The following is a 19,840-nucleotide window of genomic DNA, read 5'->3' as shown; positions in this document are numbered from 1 at the left end:
TGACTAAAAAACGTAAACCGAAGCTTAAAAAACATGAAGTGGAGCAGTCCCAAACACCTCCTAAGTATACCAGGTCCAAAGAGTTTGGGCGATTCGAACTTACGCGTCTTTCTTTCGGTTCATAGCCACACAAGTCAAATTTATTTGGGGGGAAACAGAACAGCATTACACGATGCCGAGCGGTTGCTTTTCAAAACAAAATGATTTCAGGGTCCGTGTGACAATACAATTGGAGAAGCATCTTCTCAACATCGATCCTAACGCTGCGGTATTAAACTTGATTCCGCAACCATGAACATGCAGTCAGAAACCAGATTGTGCCAGGGGGCAGATGAGGTGGCGACCATCTTTCATCAGGGAACAAAAAGGGTCAGGTCACAACCTGCTGTCAAGACTAGTCACTGCTGATTGCATAAACATAATGTTTCAAAAAAAAAAGATTGCATAAACATAAACTAACAAAAATAGCATGCGAACACTTCCTTCAAGATGTAAGGTCTGAAAGGTTCATTTTTTCCAAAGGTATAAAGGTTGCTACAGACATTCTTCATACAGTATGAATATGATTACATTTAGGCTACATGTTACTATTAGAAGTGATCGGGTTAGCCATGTGCCGGAGGAGATGCTCCGGTACATCATACTGCATAGACAGCGCCTAGACTCGGGCTACAACAGCACAGGACGATGTTATCCTGCAACATACTACAACAGCACAGAACGATGTTATCCTGCAAACATACTATACCTCAGTACTTAATAAAAACAGGAGGCCTTGCAGAACAGATATCCTTGCTACAGACATGTTTTTACACCTCGGCAGATGCCTCACGCTCGCCATCCAGACCGCTATGCCTCCTGCCACTGCGAGGGGATACATGAATTGAAGGTCTAGTTGGAGACTTGGAGTGGACTGAAGAGAAGCAAAGGGAAACAAGACATGTCGGATCACCTTGGCTTATCAGACTTGGTGAAGTGCTTCGACATGATGGAAGCCTGCAACAAATTCAGTTCTTAAATGTAAGGTTCCTCAGGACCAAACTATTGGCTGTCAAAGCATATACAACAACAAAATTTATTCATGTCAACTATAAACAGGATTCCATACAGTACAGTGTTGGCAATTACCATCATGTTGAGAACTCCTCCCTCTGTTCCTAACTGTAATCTGTTTTGTTTTGACTTTTCTAGGTACACAGCTTTTATTATGCACTTAGATATACACTGTGTCTAGATGTATAATAGAAACTCTAGAAAGCCATAACAACTTACTATTTCTTGTGGAGGGAGTACTTTCATTCAGAAACGATAAACAAAATACAAAATGCACAAACCTGCTCTTGGATGATGCTTCTTGCTTCAACCAGTTGAGCTTCAAGCTCAAGCTCCCGGTCAGTTGCCTCTGAAGTCACTTCTGCACCTTTCTGAGCATCTTGAAGTTGTGTCATTCGTGCCTGGTTGTCATCACAAATAATTACCATGAAGTAATGAAAACAAGTGTGTATGGAGAAACAGCAATTATAAGATGGGGATAGTGTCTCAATCCAGTGGCTCCTACCTTGATTGAAGTCATTTTTGTGCGCAAACTCTCTTCTATATGATCTCTGGCCATATGAAAGGGCAGGTCAAAGACATCCTGCCGAAGTGGAAACAAAAAATGATCATGTGACTCCAACTATACAGAAGTTGCCAACATAAATAAAGAGAAAGTGTGACTTAATACATGGCAGAGAACCATGTAAATTCAAAGGGAAGAAAAACAGAGGAAACCAGCAGTGTGACATGTAAAGATCCGGCATTCATACCGTCTTGCCACCAAGTGGAGACTGAGGAGACCCTGACTCCTGTCTTCCATTAGCAGTAACAGTAGGTTGTGATGACCCATTTGGGGCATTGAGGAACTCACGCATGTCCATCTGAGGTAAAACATTATCATTTGGATCAACGAACTGTTTGACACTTTATGATTAGATATGACACTGATGATCACATATGTTACCACGGTGGTTTCTCGGTCTATCAAATACAGTAACTACAGGTTTTGTACAAAAAGTAAAAACTATCAAACAGTTACTCCTTCCATTTCAAATTGTAGTTATTTTAGCTTTGTCCCAATCAAACTTTTCTTACTTTGACCAAGTTTTTAAAATAATATATATTAACATCTACAAATTCAAATAAATAAATGCTTTGTCAAGACATATTTCATGAATAATTTAATGAAACTAATTTGATGTTGGTGCATTTTTCTATAAACGTGGTCTAAGTTAGAGAAATTTGACATAGGACAAAGCTAAAGTGAACTATAATTTGGAACAGCACGAGTACTAGTTTAACAAGCAGCCAATACAAGGAATACGAATCCAGTTCTGTTACATGCATTATAACATACAAAAGCAGGGAATAAAACTTGAAACATCACATTTCTTTTACCTGCATTGAACGTAACAGTGCCCGTAAATCTGCATTCTCTTGCATCAGCTCTTGTTTCTTCACTTCATATGCATCAACCTGAATACATGCTCGATGTACATCAGAATAAATTCAATCAGATCTGCATTTCAGAATTGCATTACTGCTTACAATCATTTTGTAATAATCATTGTCATTCTTTTTTCCATTCCATGTTCCACGTTGCCGTCCTTCTTTCTGTTAAGTTCAGTAGCCAAATAAGATTCAAAAACAAAATAAGATAAGATAGCATTAAGAATTAACATTCAGGAAGATTCACAGGTATATCACCTGCAACAAGTTCATTATCTCCATTCCAGAACGGGATGATTCTTTTTTCTTCTCCATCAATACCTGATTTAGCTTCTCCTGCAAAATAGGCATAGGTACTTTCAGTGCATTGCAATGCTGTTTCTGCTACAGAGTCGCCCATTAAAGGTATAAATACTTGCCTGCAACTTTATGTATTCCTTCTCTTTCTTCTTCATTTCATGAATTTGCTGGGTGCGTACTTGCTTGCAGAAGAACCAAAGTAGGTCAGGACAGGTTCAACTTACCTCATCAGCAAACATCAATGCAATAATAAACTAAACATGCTAGGGTTAGGATGATTTTCAAAGGAATAAAATAAGGCAGTCTAACCTGATTTCCTATAACCATTTTCTGAAATTCATCACGTTCTTGCTGCAGCTTATCAATCTGAGACTTCAGAGCAGCAGTGTTTTTGGCCTCCTGATAATTGAAAAGAATTTAGAATCCCAAGAATGGTCAAGAAACCAAAGAGGAGTTGATACAAGGACAAACCGTTCGAGTAAGAGTGGCTAGCTCTCGATCTTTCGCTGCTAATTGAGCATCCATTCTCTCAATCTTGGCTTCCAGTCGTGATATATCAGATTGCATCCTGAACATTGCATAACATTAATCAAGCAGCCATTAGTCAGTCTCAAGCAGCATTAGTAAATTCTCGAAATGCTGCAGTCAATTGCATTAATGTGGCCACCCAATTGAATGGCATGAACGCATATTGGAATGAAGCAAACAACTGACTTCTGTTCATTTACACCAAAACTCAACAATATTCTGGCAGAACTGTCCAAATGCTGCAATCAAATGAATTAACCTCCTCACCTAAACTGATACAACATGCATGAACATAGGAAAGAGCTGATAACAAAATCATGGTGTGTTGATCTAATACTGACTCGTGGCAAGCAAACAATGCCCTGCAGCACATCAGCACTGTGAAGGAATGGGCTCTGGACAAATAGTACCATGCAGGTGCAACTAACGATGACAAATAGAACAACGCATTTAGTTGTTAGGTGCACCTAATTACAAAATAGACATATTTCACACGTCTGCAGGTTATATCAGACAAATAGGAGGCACGAGCAATAAAATTTCAATACCAACAGGACCGTAGAGGAGACACAAATGTTGAAAGGGCAAAAGAGGAAGGTAGATGAAAAAGGACAAAGGGTGCCATGTTGCCTGTTGGTGGTGACAGGGTTGGCTCATGGCACAAAGTGGTACTGTCAGGGAAAAGAGACTATATGGTAGCGTGATGTAAAGGAAAACAGTATTCCATAATTGCCTGGTATAGTTTTGATTGAAAGGCAGAATTGCACTGTGAAAGTTAAACTTCACAGGCAAGCAAAATCAAGACTCAACCAGCAATAAACACTAAAGGCATGTACTAACCTAATGATATATTAACTCAAAATTATTAATATAATTAAGCCTCATTTCACTATGTCTGAGATAGAATAATGGGTTGGTTCAGTAGGAAAAGAATAAGAACATCAGGTACAAAATATGATGAAGCTGCACTGGCACAATTTAATCAAATGTATTATTACATGGCACTTTAGCAGAGTGTCCAACAAAAAAATTATCACTTCAATTTCTCAGGGCTTTCCTCTTTACAAGTCTATACCCTATGAGGCTATGACACTGAAGTTTGGCAAGATTCCTTAACATGCAATTCTTTTGGACCAGGCATATTTCAGGTTTCATAACATGGGCCTCTAACTCATACTCTTATTGCTAATTAATACAGGTAGGTTCAACTACGATCATCATGCCCTAGGTCAATAAAACAAACATGAATGACAACAATAATGTCATGTGAGAAGAATAACCAGCATCTATCACTACCAATCAGTACTAAGTTTAGTGATGCAGCACTATGTCTAGTAGTGTATCACTAATCAGTGCTGCCCTCCAGATCTGGTGACAATTCACAGTTAACAGGTTGGCACTGTCTAAGAACATCCGAATTACAACATGAAGCAGAATGGAAAGAAATGGCAAGTGCAAGGCTCACCGCTGCCGCTGGTCATTTGTGGACTCCCTGAACTCAATATCCCTCTGCCGCTGCTGCAGCAGTGCATAGATGCAGTTACATGTTCTTGCAATCGAGACCTGCACAACAGAACCCAAAAAGAGGTGTGGTAAGTTTACAGAGAAAAGCACATGAAAGAAAACTTAACAGCCATCTTCTTGGATTGATCTCCAAATTCCAAAAGAAGTTGCTACACTACCACTGCGCGGAACCACAAAATTCACAATGTTATAAAAATTCACAATATATTAGTGAAAATATATCAGAAGATCTGACTAAAAATTGAGGGGAACAACGTAACAATCACCATAGCATTCCTACGGGAGAAAGAACGTATGATTATTGGAAAGACACGGACAAAACCCAAAAGGTAACCCAGATAAAGACAATGGAAGATGGAATAAAGAGATAGATAGAGGAAAATTAAGCAGGTATCCAGGAAAACGGATAGAGGCGAAATACCAGAAGGATCGACGAACTGGCCTCGGAAATTTGTTTTTTATATACAAATGGCGACAAGATAAATCCCGTAAACCCCGAAATCATAAGCAAACGAACCCCTGCAACCGAAATGAATGCATAAACGTGAAGCAGCGGCGAGCCGAGTGGGGGAGAGAGGGAAGACGAGGGTACCGGATCGGTGGCGAAGAGGTCGAGAGATGCGGGGAATCCGAAGGTGACGAGCGTCTGGTTAAGGTACCGGGCGCAGTGCTCCAGGTTCCCCGCGTTTGCGAACGCGCCCCCTTCGCTGCACGAACAAGCCACGCCGCACACCACCGCCATCAGAACCAAACCGCCTCGAACCCGAGAGGGAGGTAGAGAGAGAAGGGAGGTCGCGATGGCGCTCACCTCATGCTGGCGTGCGACGGCGGCGGCTGCAGCTGCTGCAACGAGGCCTGCATTGGAGGGAGGATGTAAGAGGCGGCGAGGGGAGGGCGGCGGATCTGGAGCCAGCCGGCTGGGGGCTAGGGTTTTACCCGGAGATCGAAGCGCGCCGACAACGACATCCGCCGCAGCGCGCGCGAGAGAGAGAGAGAGGAGAGCGAGAAGGGGAGAGATCTGAGAATTGATGGGGATGGATGGATGATGAATTGACGACGGCGAGTAGTATTGGGTGGAGAAGAGAGCGATTTGAAATAGCGAGGGGGAGAGGTGGGGACTGCCGGGCTCGGAAGGGCAGGCCGGCAACGGTAAGGTGGGGCCGTGATGTCTGTGGCACGGATGGTCAGAGACACAGAGACCTGATTTGGAGAGAGGGACTGCTGCTGCTGGGCCCGACTACCGATTGACTGCGTGGACCAGGGGGGATTTTTTTTTTAATTTTAACATTTTTTTTAACTAATTTTAAATCTAACAATATTTTTTTTAAACTAACACTTTTGACCGTGCCTATTGGCGTGGCAGGGGGCTAACGTGGCGACGACCGAAAATGCTGTCCGTTGACGTGGCAGGGCCTGCTGCGCCACTAATCTTGGTCGCGCTCTGATCTGTGGCGCGGCCGAGCCGAATAAACGCCCCGCGGCCAGTTGAAAGGTCCTTGTGTGGTTTTGGTAATTGAGTGACAACCTAGGTGCACTAATTGTGTTTATGTGAGATACACATGTGATTAGTCCACAGGTACATGTTTGTGAGCAACATATGCCATGAAGGTGAAAATGACTTTGAGATGTTGCAAAGCTCACACATGTGAAGATGAAGGAGCTCATTGCACATGAGACAAGACATTGAGTCATGTGATCAAAGGTGGAGAAGATCAAGACAAGACTTGGCTTGATGGACCGGTTGTAAGCGTGAAGGGCAAGTCGAAGGCTTTGGAGTGATGGACCGCGTGGCGGTGAAGCTTGAGCAAGACTTGGCGCCGATGGACGATGGCAATGGTGAAGAGCAAGTGAAGTCAAGATCGATGAACCAATATGATCATGTGATGATATGAAGTGGATCATATCATTGTTGATCGTGTTGGTACATGTGTTGCATCGACATTGAAGGAGATAGAATCGAATGCGCAAGGCAAAGGTATAACCTAGGGCATTTCATTTCACCGGTCATAGGTGTGTAGAGGAGTTTATGACCGAGTTTAGAATAGATGACCGTACTATCAAGAGGGGCAAACTTGTTTGCATATCGGTCATCTAGTGCCACTCGAGTGATCTAATTTTGCATCGTCGCTAGGATTGAGTGGCGTGGCATGTTGAGTGGCTAATCCTTTGAAAAATGATAGTGAAAATGCTAACACACATACACATAGCGGTGTACACTTGGCGCTGTTGGCATATTTCCAAAGGAGATGAAATTGGAGTTGATGTGGATCAACTCGACGATGGAACGGAGGTGAGAAGGGTTAGAAACTCCACCGGCAGAGTGTCCGTCCGTAGAGTGCGGACAGTCCGACGGTGCCACTGGCGCCCTATACAGAAAAGAGTGGTCCTAGAGAGTGGATCGGCTCTGGTCACGCAGTGACCGGACGCTGGAGGTAGTGTTTGGTCCTGTTATCGGACGAAGCAGTGTCATTGGAGAGTGACCAGACGCTGGGGCTGCATCCAATCACGTCCGACCGGACGCGTTCGATCAGGGTCGGTACCTTACTGTAAATGACCGGACACTGAGGGTCCAACGTCCGGTCAGTTGAAGCTGCTGCGTCCGGTCTGAAGATGACCGTTGAGATCGGAAGAATGCCATTGAACGTAGGTGACACATGGTTGTCATCGAACGACCGGACGCTGAGGTCCAGCGTCCGGTCAACACGACCGGAGCGTCCGGTCGACCCGACAGTTGCCCAGTAAAGAGGTAATGGCTAGTTTAGCCCTTGGGGCTATAAATAGAAGTGTCCTTTGGCCATGGCTGGTGCTGAGCACCTTGAGGGACTTTGTATCCATGCTTGAGAGTGCTTAGAAGCCCTCCATCTCACACATACTTGATAGTGATCATCCGATTGTGTGAGTGAGCGATTCTAGTGCGATTGCATCATGAGGTTGCATCGAGTGGCACTAGGTGATTGAGTTGCAAGCCGGTGGTGCTTGTTACTCTTGGAGGTCGCCACCTCCTAGATGTCTTGGTGGTGGTCTCCGTCGAAGCCCGCAAGAAGCTTGTGCGGCGCTCCGGAGAAGTGCTTTGTCAGGGGCATCATGCTCGCTCCGCGGAAGCCGCGAAGAGCAACTTTAGTAAAGTGTGTCATTGTGCTACCCTCACTTCCGGGGTAGGTTCTTGCAGCGCCCGACATGCGGGCTTGGCGGGTGATGCCAATTAGCCGCCGAACCACCAAGTGAGCGGTCGACCCAATGGGGACTAGCGTGTTGGCAAACACGTGAACCTCGGAAGAAAAATCATCATGTCAACCTAGTTCTTCTCATTGGTTTGCATCCTCGTTACACAAGCTTGCAATTACTTTCATATACATTGAGCTTGTGTTGTTGCTTTTGTAATCAGTTAGCTTGTGTAGCTTGCTAGTTACCTTCTTGCTTATGTAGCATAGAAGTAGCTCCCTTGCGTGGCTAATTTGGTTTGTGTAACCTTGTTAGTCACATTGCTTAGTTTGTGTAGCTAAGTAATTACGCTCTCTAATTTGGCATTGGTTGCCTTATTATTGAGCATTGCTAGTAAGCTTAGGTGGCTTTATGCTTTTGCTTACTAGGATGTGTAGGAGCTCCCTTGTTGCTTAAAGTACTAGTGGCATAGGTTTGTGTGACCTTGCTTCTAGAATTGGTTAGGAGAGCTCTAGCTAGCCCTGCACCTTTGTTGCTTAATTAGTATCTTTGCAAAGTGCTAGTGAACATAGATAGAGGGGTGTAGTCTTGGCTAGACCTATAGTTTTAATTCTGTACTTGTTTCGGTTAGCCAACGTGATTAAGTTTTAAAAATGACTATTCACCCCCTCTCTAGTCGCCATCTCGACCCTTCAAGTGGTATCAAAGCCCGGTCTCTCATTTGCGGTCTTCACCGACCCGAGAGGATGGCATCTAATGGGCTAGATATTTGTGAGGCACATATTTTTTATGGCACAAACTTTACACTTTGAAAAAATCACATGCTTGATCATTTTCGTGCAAAGGGACCTAAATTTTAGTGGGTTGTCACTAGTGGTCTCACCCATGTCTTGGATCATAGAACTCTAACCAAAGCTCAAAGAGTCCTCTATGAATTTGATGCACATGCTTGTTGTTTTCTATTGAATGCTTTACATTTTGATTTGATGAAGCAAGTAAACTACAAGGGGACCGCTCATGAGATATGGGAGTCCATCAAGGAAACCTTTGGTGATTCCTCCACATGGGATGATGGCAAATTCAAGAAGGATGAGCCCAAAAAGGAGGTACATGAGTGTGTTGAGCATAACCATAATTTGGTGATTGTGGAAGATTGCTCCACCTCATGGTCAAGTGATGATGATGATCGATCAACTACAAGTTCACTTGACAAGATTGATGATGATGCCACAAGTGTTGCAAGTGATGATGCTACCCATTGCACACTTGATGGTAATGATAGTTCATGCTCAAGCCATGATAAAGATGCTACTACATGCTCTCCAACCTCACCACATTGTCTCATGTCACAAGGTGACACTAAGGTATCAAACGATAATGTGGTTGATCATATTGATTCATATGATGAGCTTGTTAGTAGACTTGCTAGCATGACCATATCTTTAGAAAATGAGAAAGATAAAACATTAAAATTAGAAAATGAAAACTCATTTCTAAAGAACTCTTGTGAAGAACATAAGAAATTACTTGATGCTTATAAATCTTCACTTGATGAGCTAAAATTGAATCATGAGACACTACTTGCATCTCATGATGAATTATTAGAACAACATGCTTTTCTCATTAAAGTGTTTACAAAGAAACTTAAAAATAATAAGAGCTCATCACATGGATCAAATGATAAATTATAAAATGTTGCTAACCCTTATGATGTAGGCAAGAAGCATGTATTCCACCTCTTGTGACGATTTATTAGATATGCCATGCTCTTCACATATAGATACTTGTTCTACTTCCATGTCTTGTGAGACTAACATTTTGAATGAGAACATTGAGCTTAAAAGTGAAGTGAATAAATTGAGCAACAAGTTAGAGAGGTGCTACAACTCTCAAGTCACCTTTGAGCATATGTTGAAGACTCAAAGAAACTTTGGTGACAAGAATAGAGTCGGCTTCAAGACAAGCAAAGTCAATCATCAAGAAAGCCGCAATGACATAAGTGGCATTGGCTTCAATAAGAGCAAGATTAAGGGCAAAAGATGGGGCAAGAGAAGATATGAAAGAGAAATGAAGAAGCAAGAAAAAGAGAAGCTCTCTCATTTCATGTGCTTCAAGTGCCATGAAGTGGGACATCTTGCAAATAGTTGCCCCAATGAAGAAAAGCTCAAGTTGAAGAAAGAAGAAGGGAGGCTAAGGCATGTGAAGTGCTTCAAGTGCCGCACTTGGAGTCATCTTACCTCAATGTGCCCAACCAAGCAATTGGTGAAGCAACAAGTGAAGCCTCAATCAAAGCCACAAGTTGAGCAAGAGAAGACACCCCAAGTTCAAATCAAGATCAACCATAAAGATGGTGGTGATTTGATAATAAAGAAGAAGAAAACAAGAAGGGGTGGAAAGGTAATGCATCCAATGCAAACTCAAGATGCCAAGATAATGAGCAAGAATGAAGATGAGAAGAAAGATTATGCTTACATCAAGTGCTTCAAGTGTGGAAATACGGGACACTTTGCCTCTAAGTAGTCCTACCAAGCTTGAGAAGAAGGCTCAAGCAATTCATGAGAGGCAAGGCAATGAGAAGCACCACATGAGCAAGGAAGAGAAGGCTCAATCAAAGAGAAAGTGCTACTCATGCCGGGAAAGGGGACACATGGCACATTCATGTCCCCTAGGTGACATTTCTAAGCCTATTTCAATTATTGATAATAATGTGCTTAGAAAGGATGTCAATGGTACCTCATTGGTTGCAATTGCAAAACATCCTGCTATTCATATTAAGGATTACGCCTAAGTATGTTGCTCCTAACTTGAGAGGACCCAAACTTGTTTGGATACTATTCAAAAGTGGATGATTGTTTGTAGGTACCATCGGCATTGGAGGCTTGGTTCAAATGATATTCATCTTGTTGATCATGTAGTTGAGCCAAGTATTACTAAGTAATGATCATTATCCCAATGCCATGTACAAATTGAGTGAAGTCCAGATGTGCTACAACATACTAAGTGTCAATTTCAAGTTGTTGGTGATTCATTGGATATATTCGATGACTTACAAATAATTGAGTTGAAGCTTGCTAGTTGGATGATCATGAGCCAACCAAGGTATATCTCTTATTGATCATTTCATTTGGGTGCATATGAGTTGATTGAATTGGATAAATATGCAATGTTGCTTGCTATGAGATGATTGAATGGATAATTAGTTTAGTAGTCAAGTTTGGATTGATTTGTGTTAGATAAGTTCATAAGATGACATTTAGTAAGTGGTTTGAATGGATATATGTCTTATGGAAGTATTCAAACAAGTTAGCTTCAAGTTTGATTCATATTTGATGAAGTATAGCTCAATTGTTGAAATATGTCCTATATTGCAAAATCTGAGCTAACTATGATCTTAGTCCATGTTTAAGTGATCAAAACATATTAGGATTAGGCATGAAAATTGGTATACATGCTCTAGACTTATGGTATAAGATGCTGTAGAAATTTCATGAAAATTGGATAAGAAATGCTTCGATTTTGGATGTGGTTCTTGTCAGCTATAGTGCAGCAGTTTTCAGCATATAGCAATGGTGGAAGAATTGATATATGGACAGCAATCTAGATGTCAAATGAAGCTCAAATTTTTACAGCTGCTAGATAACTTGGTAAAGAACATCTCCACCAAATTTCAGTGGTATTTGCATTTGTACTTTAGGAGATATGCTTATTTCTTTGAAGGGTACAAAATCTGTTAGAAAAGTGAAAAATGTTGGATTGATCTAGAATCACTTAGATTGAAAGGTCCTCAAGTTGAAAACATGTTTACAAGTGTTTGAGGTACCTAAGTTTGGTTTTGAGATGATTTAAAAGCATGACAAGCAAAGAGTACAAGGCTATTTGATTGAGGAGTGTACTTTGCACACATTCGGTACTAAAATTGAAAGATCAAGATCAAACTCAAGATGAAGTTGAAGTTTAAGTTCTAGTGACTATTGAAAATCATTTGGTAGAAAGAAAAGAACTTAAACAAGAAGAAAGGAAAAGGACTTAAAGAAGGAATCAAGGTTACTCATCAAGTTAAGTCCATCACTTGGATCAATCAATCAAGTCATTTCAAGTGAGTATCAAGAATGATTCTTAGAAAAAGGTCACTTCTCCCTAGTGTAGGGCTCGCCGCCTATGTGTAGGTGAACCAAGTGTGGTACTTGGAAGGCTAACATGGAAGTGGTGATCCAAGGAACATTTGAGATGCTTAGTTGAAGCAAATCAAAAGGATTGATCAAGAAAAGCAAGTAACACCCAAAAGAGAGCTAATCATGATACTTCAAGTGGTATTCTCAAATTGATACTCTCATGCAAGCAAAGATCAAAAGATAAAGCAAGTCAACCACAATAAGAAAGTGCACTTGATCATAAGTGGTATTCATTTTATATGGGTAAAGAATGAAACTCAATATGGTATCTATTGGTCTTCACCAAGCTAATAATTGGACTTCACATTGCTATTGGAGTAATTAATTGGAATCTATGTGACCATCCTCTACTCCAACATAGCAAAGGTATCATTGTAATATGCATGATCATTTCATCCCTTACTAGTATGCGATTAGTGTATATAGTACATGCTTCATAGGATCATGCATAACAAATGAAATGTTTAAATTCATAGCCTACCACTATTGTTTGAATGATTACTTGATCTAGTGGTTAGTATATAAATTTGTTCATGAGCTAGTGATCCCAAGTACTTAATCTAATTTGGATTGCTAACAAGTGACAACTACAACATTGGCAAGATAACCCTTGCAAGAGGTATGAAGAAGCTTGTCATTGGTTCAAACCGGACTTGGAAGCTTAGACAATTCAATTTAGCTCAAGTCAACCATAGAAGCTCATGATAGTGATAAGAGTACAAGCACAAGATGATAATGCAAATGGATATCTAGTTTGTTTATTTCAAATGGTATCTAGACTCAAGTATTTTATCAAGAATCAATAAATGATGTCTAGATTAACTCACAAGTGACATCCTATAAGTGGTACTCATGAAGATAGCAAATGTTCAAGAAATGGTCTTTATTGATAAATCAAACAAGTGGTTACATACTAGAAGATTCTTTCAAATGGTATTCACTTCCTACAAATGGTATCTATACATAGTATCAATCATGCAAGATAATGGTTCCACAAGTGATCCTCAACTTTAAGTGATCATCAAATGAAGAATGCATCCCTCAACTACAAGAGCTCAAGTGTATCAAATGGATGACCCATGCTATCACATAGGGAGAGATATACCACAAATTGATATCAAGATCAAAGATCCTATATGCGGTATTTCAAGAAGCCCTACACAAGTTACAAGTGGTGTCTACAAGTGGTGTCATTCCAACAATCAAATGATGTCCATCAAAAATGCAAGATTCTAGCCTCAACTATCTACCCCAAAAGCATACCTTTGCATCAATGAGAAGCACACCTTTTATGGAAATTGATGACAAAGGGGGAGAGATTGTACAAAAATATGAAAGCCTCTACAAGGGGGAGAGATAAATTGTGTAAGGAGAGAGATAAGATATGAAAGCTTAGGAGGTTGGACATAAATATGGACAAAGAGGGAGCAACATTGGAGGAGAAAAGAGATGGCTCAAAATTCTTGGACAAGAGAAGCACACAAGTAGGGGGAGTAAGCTCATGAACTTTGATTGATTACATTTTATATGTGCATATTCATGTGCTTGCTTTCATTGCATAAGCTTTCAAATTCAATATGCATGCTTGTGTGGTGTATGCTAGTTGTAGAACTTGAATGATGATTTGATAACTAGCATGCATATGATGATAGCTAGACATTTGGTATGTATTTCAAGTAATGCTAGTACCTTGCTTTTAATGTTGATCTCACAAGGTATCTAGTGCTTTTATTTCCAAGTGTTATCTAGCTAACCATGGTGCTAAGGATGAACTTAAAGGTGCAACTCCGATTGGTACACGCTTCAAAGGTTTATTCTATACATCTTAGCATCATCCGGTAGTAATTACTCTCCCACAATTTTAATCTATGCATATGTGCGAGCTTCAAATCAAACATTCTAGCACATATGTAGGGGGAGCTAATACTACCATCTCGGGTTTGTGGTACTTGTCCAAAATCATTTTCACATGGTAAAATTGCTTGGGCAAGCAACATGAATCCAAAAGAGCTTAATTTCCATATCTTTGTAGAGTTGTCATCAATTACCAAAAAGGGGAAGATTGAAAGGTCCTTGTGTGGTTTTGGTAATTGAGTGACAACCTAGGTGGACTAATTGTGTTTATGTGAGATACATAGGTGATTAGTCCATAGGTACATGTGTGTGAGCAACATATGCCATGAAGGTGAAAATAGCTTTGAGATGTTGCAAAGCTCACACATGTGAAGATGAAGGAGCTCATTGCACATGAGACATGACATTGAGTCAAGTGATCAAAGGTGGAGAAGATCAAGATAAGACTTGGCTTGATGGACTGGTTGTAAGCATGAAGGGCAAGTCGAAGGCTTTAGAGTGATGGACCGCGTGGCGGTGAAGCTTGAGCAAGACTTGGCGCTGATGGACGATGGCAATGGTGAAGAGCAAGTGAAGTCAAGATCGATGAACCAATATGATCACGTGATGATATGAAGTGGATCATATCATTGTTGATCGTGTTGGTGCATGTGTTGCATCGACATTGAAGGAGATGGAATGGAATGCGCAAGGCAAAGGTATAACCTAGGGCATTTCATTTCACCGGTCATAGGTGTGTAGAGGAGTTTATGACCGGGTTTAGGATAGATGGCCGTACTATCAAGAGGGGCAAACTTGTTTGCATATCGGTCATCTAGTGCCACTCAAGTGATCTAACTTTGCATCGTCGCTAGGATTGAGTGGCATGGCATGTTGAGTGGCTAATCCTTTGAAAAATGATAGTGAAAATGCAAACACACATACACATTGCGGTGTACACTTGGTGGTGTTGGCACATTTCCAAAGGAGATGAAGTTGGAGTTGATGTGGATCAACTCAATGATGGAATGGAGGTGAGAAGGGTTAGGAACACCACTGGTAGAGTGTCTGCCCATAGAGTGCGGACAGTCCGACGGTGCCACCAGCGCCCTATACAGAAAAGAGTGGTCCCAGAGAGTGGACCGGACTCTAGTCACGCAGTGACCGGACGTTGGAGGTAGTGTCCAGTCCTGTTGTCGGATGAAGCAGTGTCACTGGAGAGTGACCAGACTTTGGGGCTACGTCCGATCACGTCTGACCGGACGTTAGGGTCGGTACCTTACTATAAATGACCGGACGCTGAGGGTCCAGCGTCCGGTCAGTTGAAGCTACTGCGTCCGGTCTAAAGATGACCGTTGAGATTAGAAGAATGCTGTTGAACATAGGTGACACATGGCTATCATCGGGCGACCGAACGCTGAGGTCCAGCGTCTGGTCAACACGACCAGAGCATCCGGTCGACCCAACAGTTGCCCAGTGAAGGGGTAATGACTAGTTTAGCCCTTAGGGCTATAAATAGAAGTGGCCTTCGGCCATGGCTGGTGCTGAGCACCTTGGGGGACTTTGTGTCCATGCTTGAGAGTGCTTAGGAGCCCTCCATCTCACACATACTTGATAGTGATCATCCGATTGTGTGAGTGAGCGATTCTGGTGCGATTACATCATGAGGTTGCATCGAGTGGCACTAGGTGATTGAGTTGCAAGCCGGTGGTGCTTGTTACTCTTGGAGGTTGCCACCTCCTAGATGGCTTGGTGGTGGTCTCCGTCGAAGCCCGCAAGAAGCTTGTGCGGCGCTCTGGAGAAGTGCTTTGTGAGGGGCATTGTGCTCGCCCCGCGGGAGCCGTGAAGAGCAACTTTAGTAAAGCATGTCATTGAGCTACCCTCACTTCCGGGGTAGGTTCTTGCGGCGCCCGACGTGCGGGCTTGGCGGGTGATGCCAATTAGCCGCTGAACCACCAAGTGAGCGGTCAACACAATGGGGACTAGCGTGTTGGCAAACACGTGAACCTTAGGAGAAAAATCATCGTGTCAACCTTGTTCTTCCCATTGGTTTGCATCCCCGTTACACAAACTTACAATTACTTTCATATACATTGAGCTTGTGTTGTTGCTTTTGTAATCAGTTAGCTTGTGTAGCTTGCTAGTTACCTTCTTGCTTGTGTAGCATAGAAGTAGCTCCCTTGCGTGGCTAATTTGGTTTGTGTAACCTTGTTAGTCATATTGCTTAGTTTGTGTAGCTAAGTAATTGCTCTCTCTAATGTGGCATTGGTTGCCTTGTTATTGAGCATTGCTAGTAAGCTTAGGTGGCTTTGTGCTTTTGCTTACTAGCATGTGTAGGAGCTCCCTTGTTGCTTAAAGTACTAGTGGCATAGGTTTGTGTGGCCTTGCTTCTAGAATTGGTTAGGAGAGCTCTAGCTAGCCCGGCACCTTTGTTGCTTGATTAGTATCTTTGCAAGGTGCTAGTGAACATAGATAGATGGGTGTAGTCTTGACTAGACCTATAGTTTTTAATTCCGCACTTGTTTCGGTTAGCCAACGTGATTAAGTTTTAAAAAGGACTATTCACCCCCCTCTAGTCACCATCTCGACCCTTCACCAGTCCCACCCGCCCGAGCAGCAAGTCCGCCTGCCGCGCCTGGCCGCCGCGCCCACCGCCCGCCCGGCCCTTCGTTGCCGCCGTCCTCCCTTCCCTTCCATTCCCCGGCCGCCTCCCTCCCTCCTTGTCCTCGTTCAAGGTTAAGGTTAATTATTAAGTTAAGTATGTTTACCATATATAATTTTGTTGCTATAAGTATTGGTTATATTATTTTAGTTGCAATGTAAATAATTATATTTTATATTAATCGGTGATTCAACTGTGTGACCAGCTCAGTTATCTGTACTCATCTAACTTCTTTTCCTTGTACCTTGCACGAGCCACCTCTGCAGCATGTTCCTCACTACATCCAATCCCTTTATGTATAAAATGCAATCAGTTAGCAACATGTGATTATATTACATTTAAAATTCAGGCAACGAAAAAAAGGCTTTCAAACACTCATTGACACATAATGCAAAAACATGCTCGTTAAGACCTGCATCTGTACTCTTGTCTTCTCCCTTGCCTCCTTCCTTGCCCTCTCCTCCTCTAACATCATCCATCTCTCCAATCCCCATTTGTCAAGCCCAACATCGATCGGGATTACAAATACCACGCTGTCTAGCAAACTCACGCATCTTGTCTTTGTGATGTTTAACGAAAAGGTTGACGTAGTCAGGTCCATATCCCCTCTTTCATGCAATTACTTGCTTCCCTTTCAGTTCATCCAAGAACTTAGCTTGACCATCATCACATTCTGACCTGCATTTCCTAGTGCTCTGTTCAAACGAAAAATTATATCATATATGTCTTAGCAAAAAAAATAAAATACGATTTTATGGTTACCACAAAAATAACCAACCTCATCATAGTCAACCATATGGCCGCAATAATGGCCTATTCCAAGCTCCAAAGGGGCTAGGTCATAGTTGGATTTAACACCACATTTGCACTTGACTGGAGGTGCTTTGTAAATTAACTTTTCTTTCTTCTTTTGCTTTGCCTTTAAAGGTTCTTCTAGCCATTGGTTCTTAGGACCATACAACTACTCCTTGAACTGACACTTCGCCATTGAATACACCTAAATAACATGACATTAGTACATGAACACATATAGCTCAATATTTCAACACATACATTTTGCACTTACTTCATGCTTGTTTGGACACATAAACTCCAACGTATTCTCAGGATTTAACATAGCTCGATCTCCGCAATCGCATAGAGGAGGTTCCTCGAGTCATCTAACTGTAGCTAAGTGCTTCTCCTTAGCCGTCATTGGAGGGGGTTAGGGGGAGGTGGAACCCACCGCTCGAAGTGCTCTCGTGGATGTCGCTCTCTCCACCAATTGTCGAAAAGGAGATATCTGGGGTCAAACTTGTATGCACCGTCAATCCACTGAAAGAAAAAGCATCTCTCATGGGCCTACAAATCAAAATTCGAACAAAATATTAGTAACCTAGTAATACAAATGAAGAAAAAAATAGACGGAAATAATTACTTACATTAAAACGACTGCATATGTAGAAGCAACGAGCCGCTGTGTCCGGATATCTCGATTGAAACACGTCGACCGGACGACCACAGTCACAGTTAGGGACAAGGAGTTCACGAGGGACGGAAGCATCTTTGCTAGACTCATCGGGGTACAATTCTCTAGGATGAGCCCGTTTTCGTCATAACTGCTCCCGAAACATGTCTTCCATCTAATAAAACAGTTCAAATTAAACATCAATCAAAACAACGCAAATTAATGTAAAATATAATCATTTGCATTGCAACTAAAATAATATAACCAACACTTATAGCAACAAAAATATACATGGTAAACATACTTCTAACTTAATAATTAACCTTAACCTTGAACGAGGACGAGGAGGGAGGGAGGCGGCAACGGAGGGCCGGACGAGCGGTGGGCGCGGCGGCCAGGCACGGGAAGGCGGGCTTGCTGTTCGGGCAGGCAGGACTAGCTGCAGGGCTTTTATTCGGCTCTGCCGTACCACAGATCAGGGCGCGGCACTATCGCGCCAAGATCGGTGGCGCGGCAGGCCCTGCCACGTCAACGGTCAGCCTTTCCGGTCGTCGCCACGTCAGTCCCCTGCTGCGCCACCATGTATGACGCGGCATAGGCTTTTCGCCGCACCATGGCAATAGGCACGATAAAAAGTGTTAGTTTAAAAAAAACAATGTTAAATTTAAAATTAGTTACAAAAAGTGTTAAAATTAAAAAAATCACCAAGACACGTGACAGCTTTCGATTGCCTCGTGGACCAGGGGCATGTGACATCTTAGAGCAGCCACAGTTTCCAAATACCTCTCCTATCCCCATAAAACTATCGCATTGGAGACGGATATATTTTGTTCTGGCTCCAAAAGCTCCCCAATACATCTTTCTTTTTTCGGTGGCCATCAATATTTTCCTTGTCTCCCCTCAAAATAAGGGGAGATACAACTCCCCCAATACCATATGGATCATCCCAACTATCACTTTTCAGCCATATTTTCTCTTACACTCCTGTGGGACCCACCTTCCATATGGGTATTCGAGAAGATATATTGGGGACTGCTGCAGCAACTCCCCCAATATTGACAAAAGATAATATTAGGTTACCCCAATACATGTAGATTGGAGAAAGTTTATTAGGGAACTGCTGGAGATGTTCTTAGGGCTCAACCTGGTTTACTTGGGGCAGGAAATTTTTCTTTTTTAACTTCATGTTTACGAGCGGCTCTAAGCCACCGCAATAGCTAGTTAGTAGCTCTAAGACAACTTCTCCAATAATACTAATTTTTATCACATAGTTTATAATATAGATAGCCTTATATGACACTCTTAGATAATTTTGAAATATATGTAAGAGTTTAGCTCTTGATCAAAACTAGTTTTTCTCTCTTTTCTTCTATTAAAATATAAAAAATGCTTAGAGCTGGTTAAGAGGTTTCGGGTGGGAGTGCCTCGTCCTCAACTCTTGATCAAGATGACGTGGTCGGGTTGGAGGTCGCACAGTCGACCGAACTTACCTTGACCGCCCAGTTATGTAGTAGAGATAGAATAAGGGGCAAAAAAAGGTGGATCGTGGGTCTAGCTACTGTGCACACAGAGAGGAATAGTGTCACCACTTCAGGGGTTTGACTGTCGGAGACATTCTTAGGCAACTCCAACCAATCTCTCAAAATTTAACCCCCTACACCTAGAAATGAGAGTCCCTCATCCAGATTACATCCTCATTTATCTCTGCACTCCAACTAAACCCTCATT

The 19,840-nt window shown here is 42.1% G+C and overlaps 1 protein-coding gene across 1 annotated transcript; it reads right to left on the bottom strand.

Annotated features, from left to right (window-relative positions):
- Positions 1-492: 492 nt before the first annotated feature.
- On the bottom strand, positions 493-5,930 carry LOC136471903 (uncharacterized). Its single transcript, XM_066469651.1, has 15 exons — positions 5,773-5,930; positions 5,645-5,691; positions 5,429-5,543; positions 4,778-4,875; positions 3,256-3,352; positions 3,094-3,183; positions 2,904-2,966; positions 2,743-2,820; positions 2,584-2,649; positions 2,434-2,511; positions 1,806-1,916; positions 1,559-1,636; positions 1,335-1,454; positions 953-996; positions 493-864 (listed from the first exon to the last, which is right to left on the bottom strand). The coding sequence occupies exons 1-15, from the start codon at positions 5,800-5,802 to the stop codon at positions 810-812; spliced, it is 1,170 nt and encodes a 389-aa protein (XP_066325748.1). The 5' UTR covers positions 5,803-5,930; the 3' UTR covers positions 493-809.
- Positions 5,931-19,840: the final 13,910 nt, after the last annotated feature.

This window comes from Miscanthus floridulus, chromosome 8 (genome assembly GCF_019320115.1).
Source record: "Miscanthus floridulus cultivar M001 chromosome 8, ASM1932011v1, whole genome shotgun sequence".
Taxonomy (NCBI): domain Eukaryota; kingdom Viridiplantae; phylum Streptophyta; class Magnoliopsida; order Poales; family Poaceae; genus Miscanthus; species Miscanthus floridulus.
This window is presented reverse-complemented; position numbering and strand designations above follow the sequence as displayed.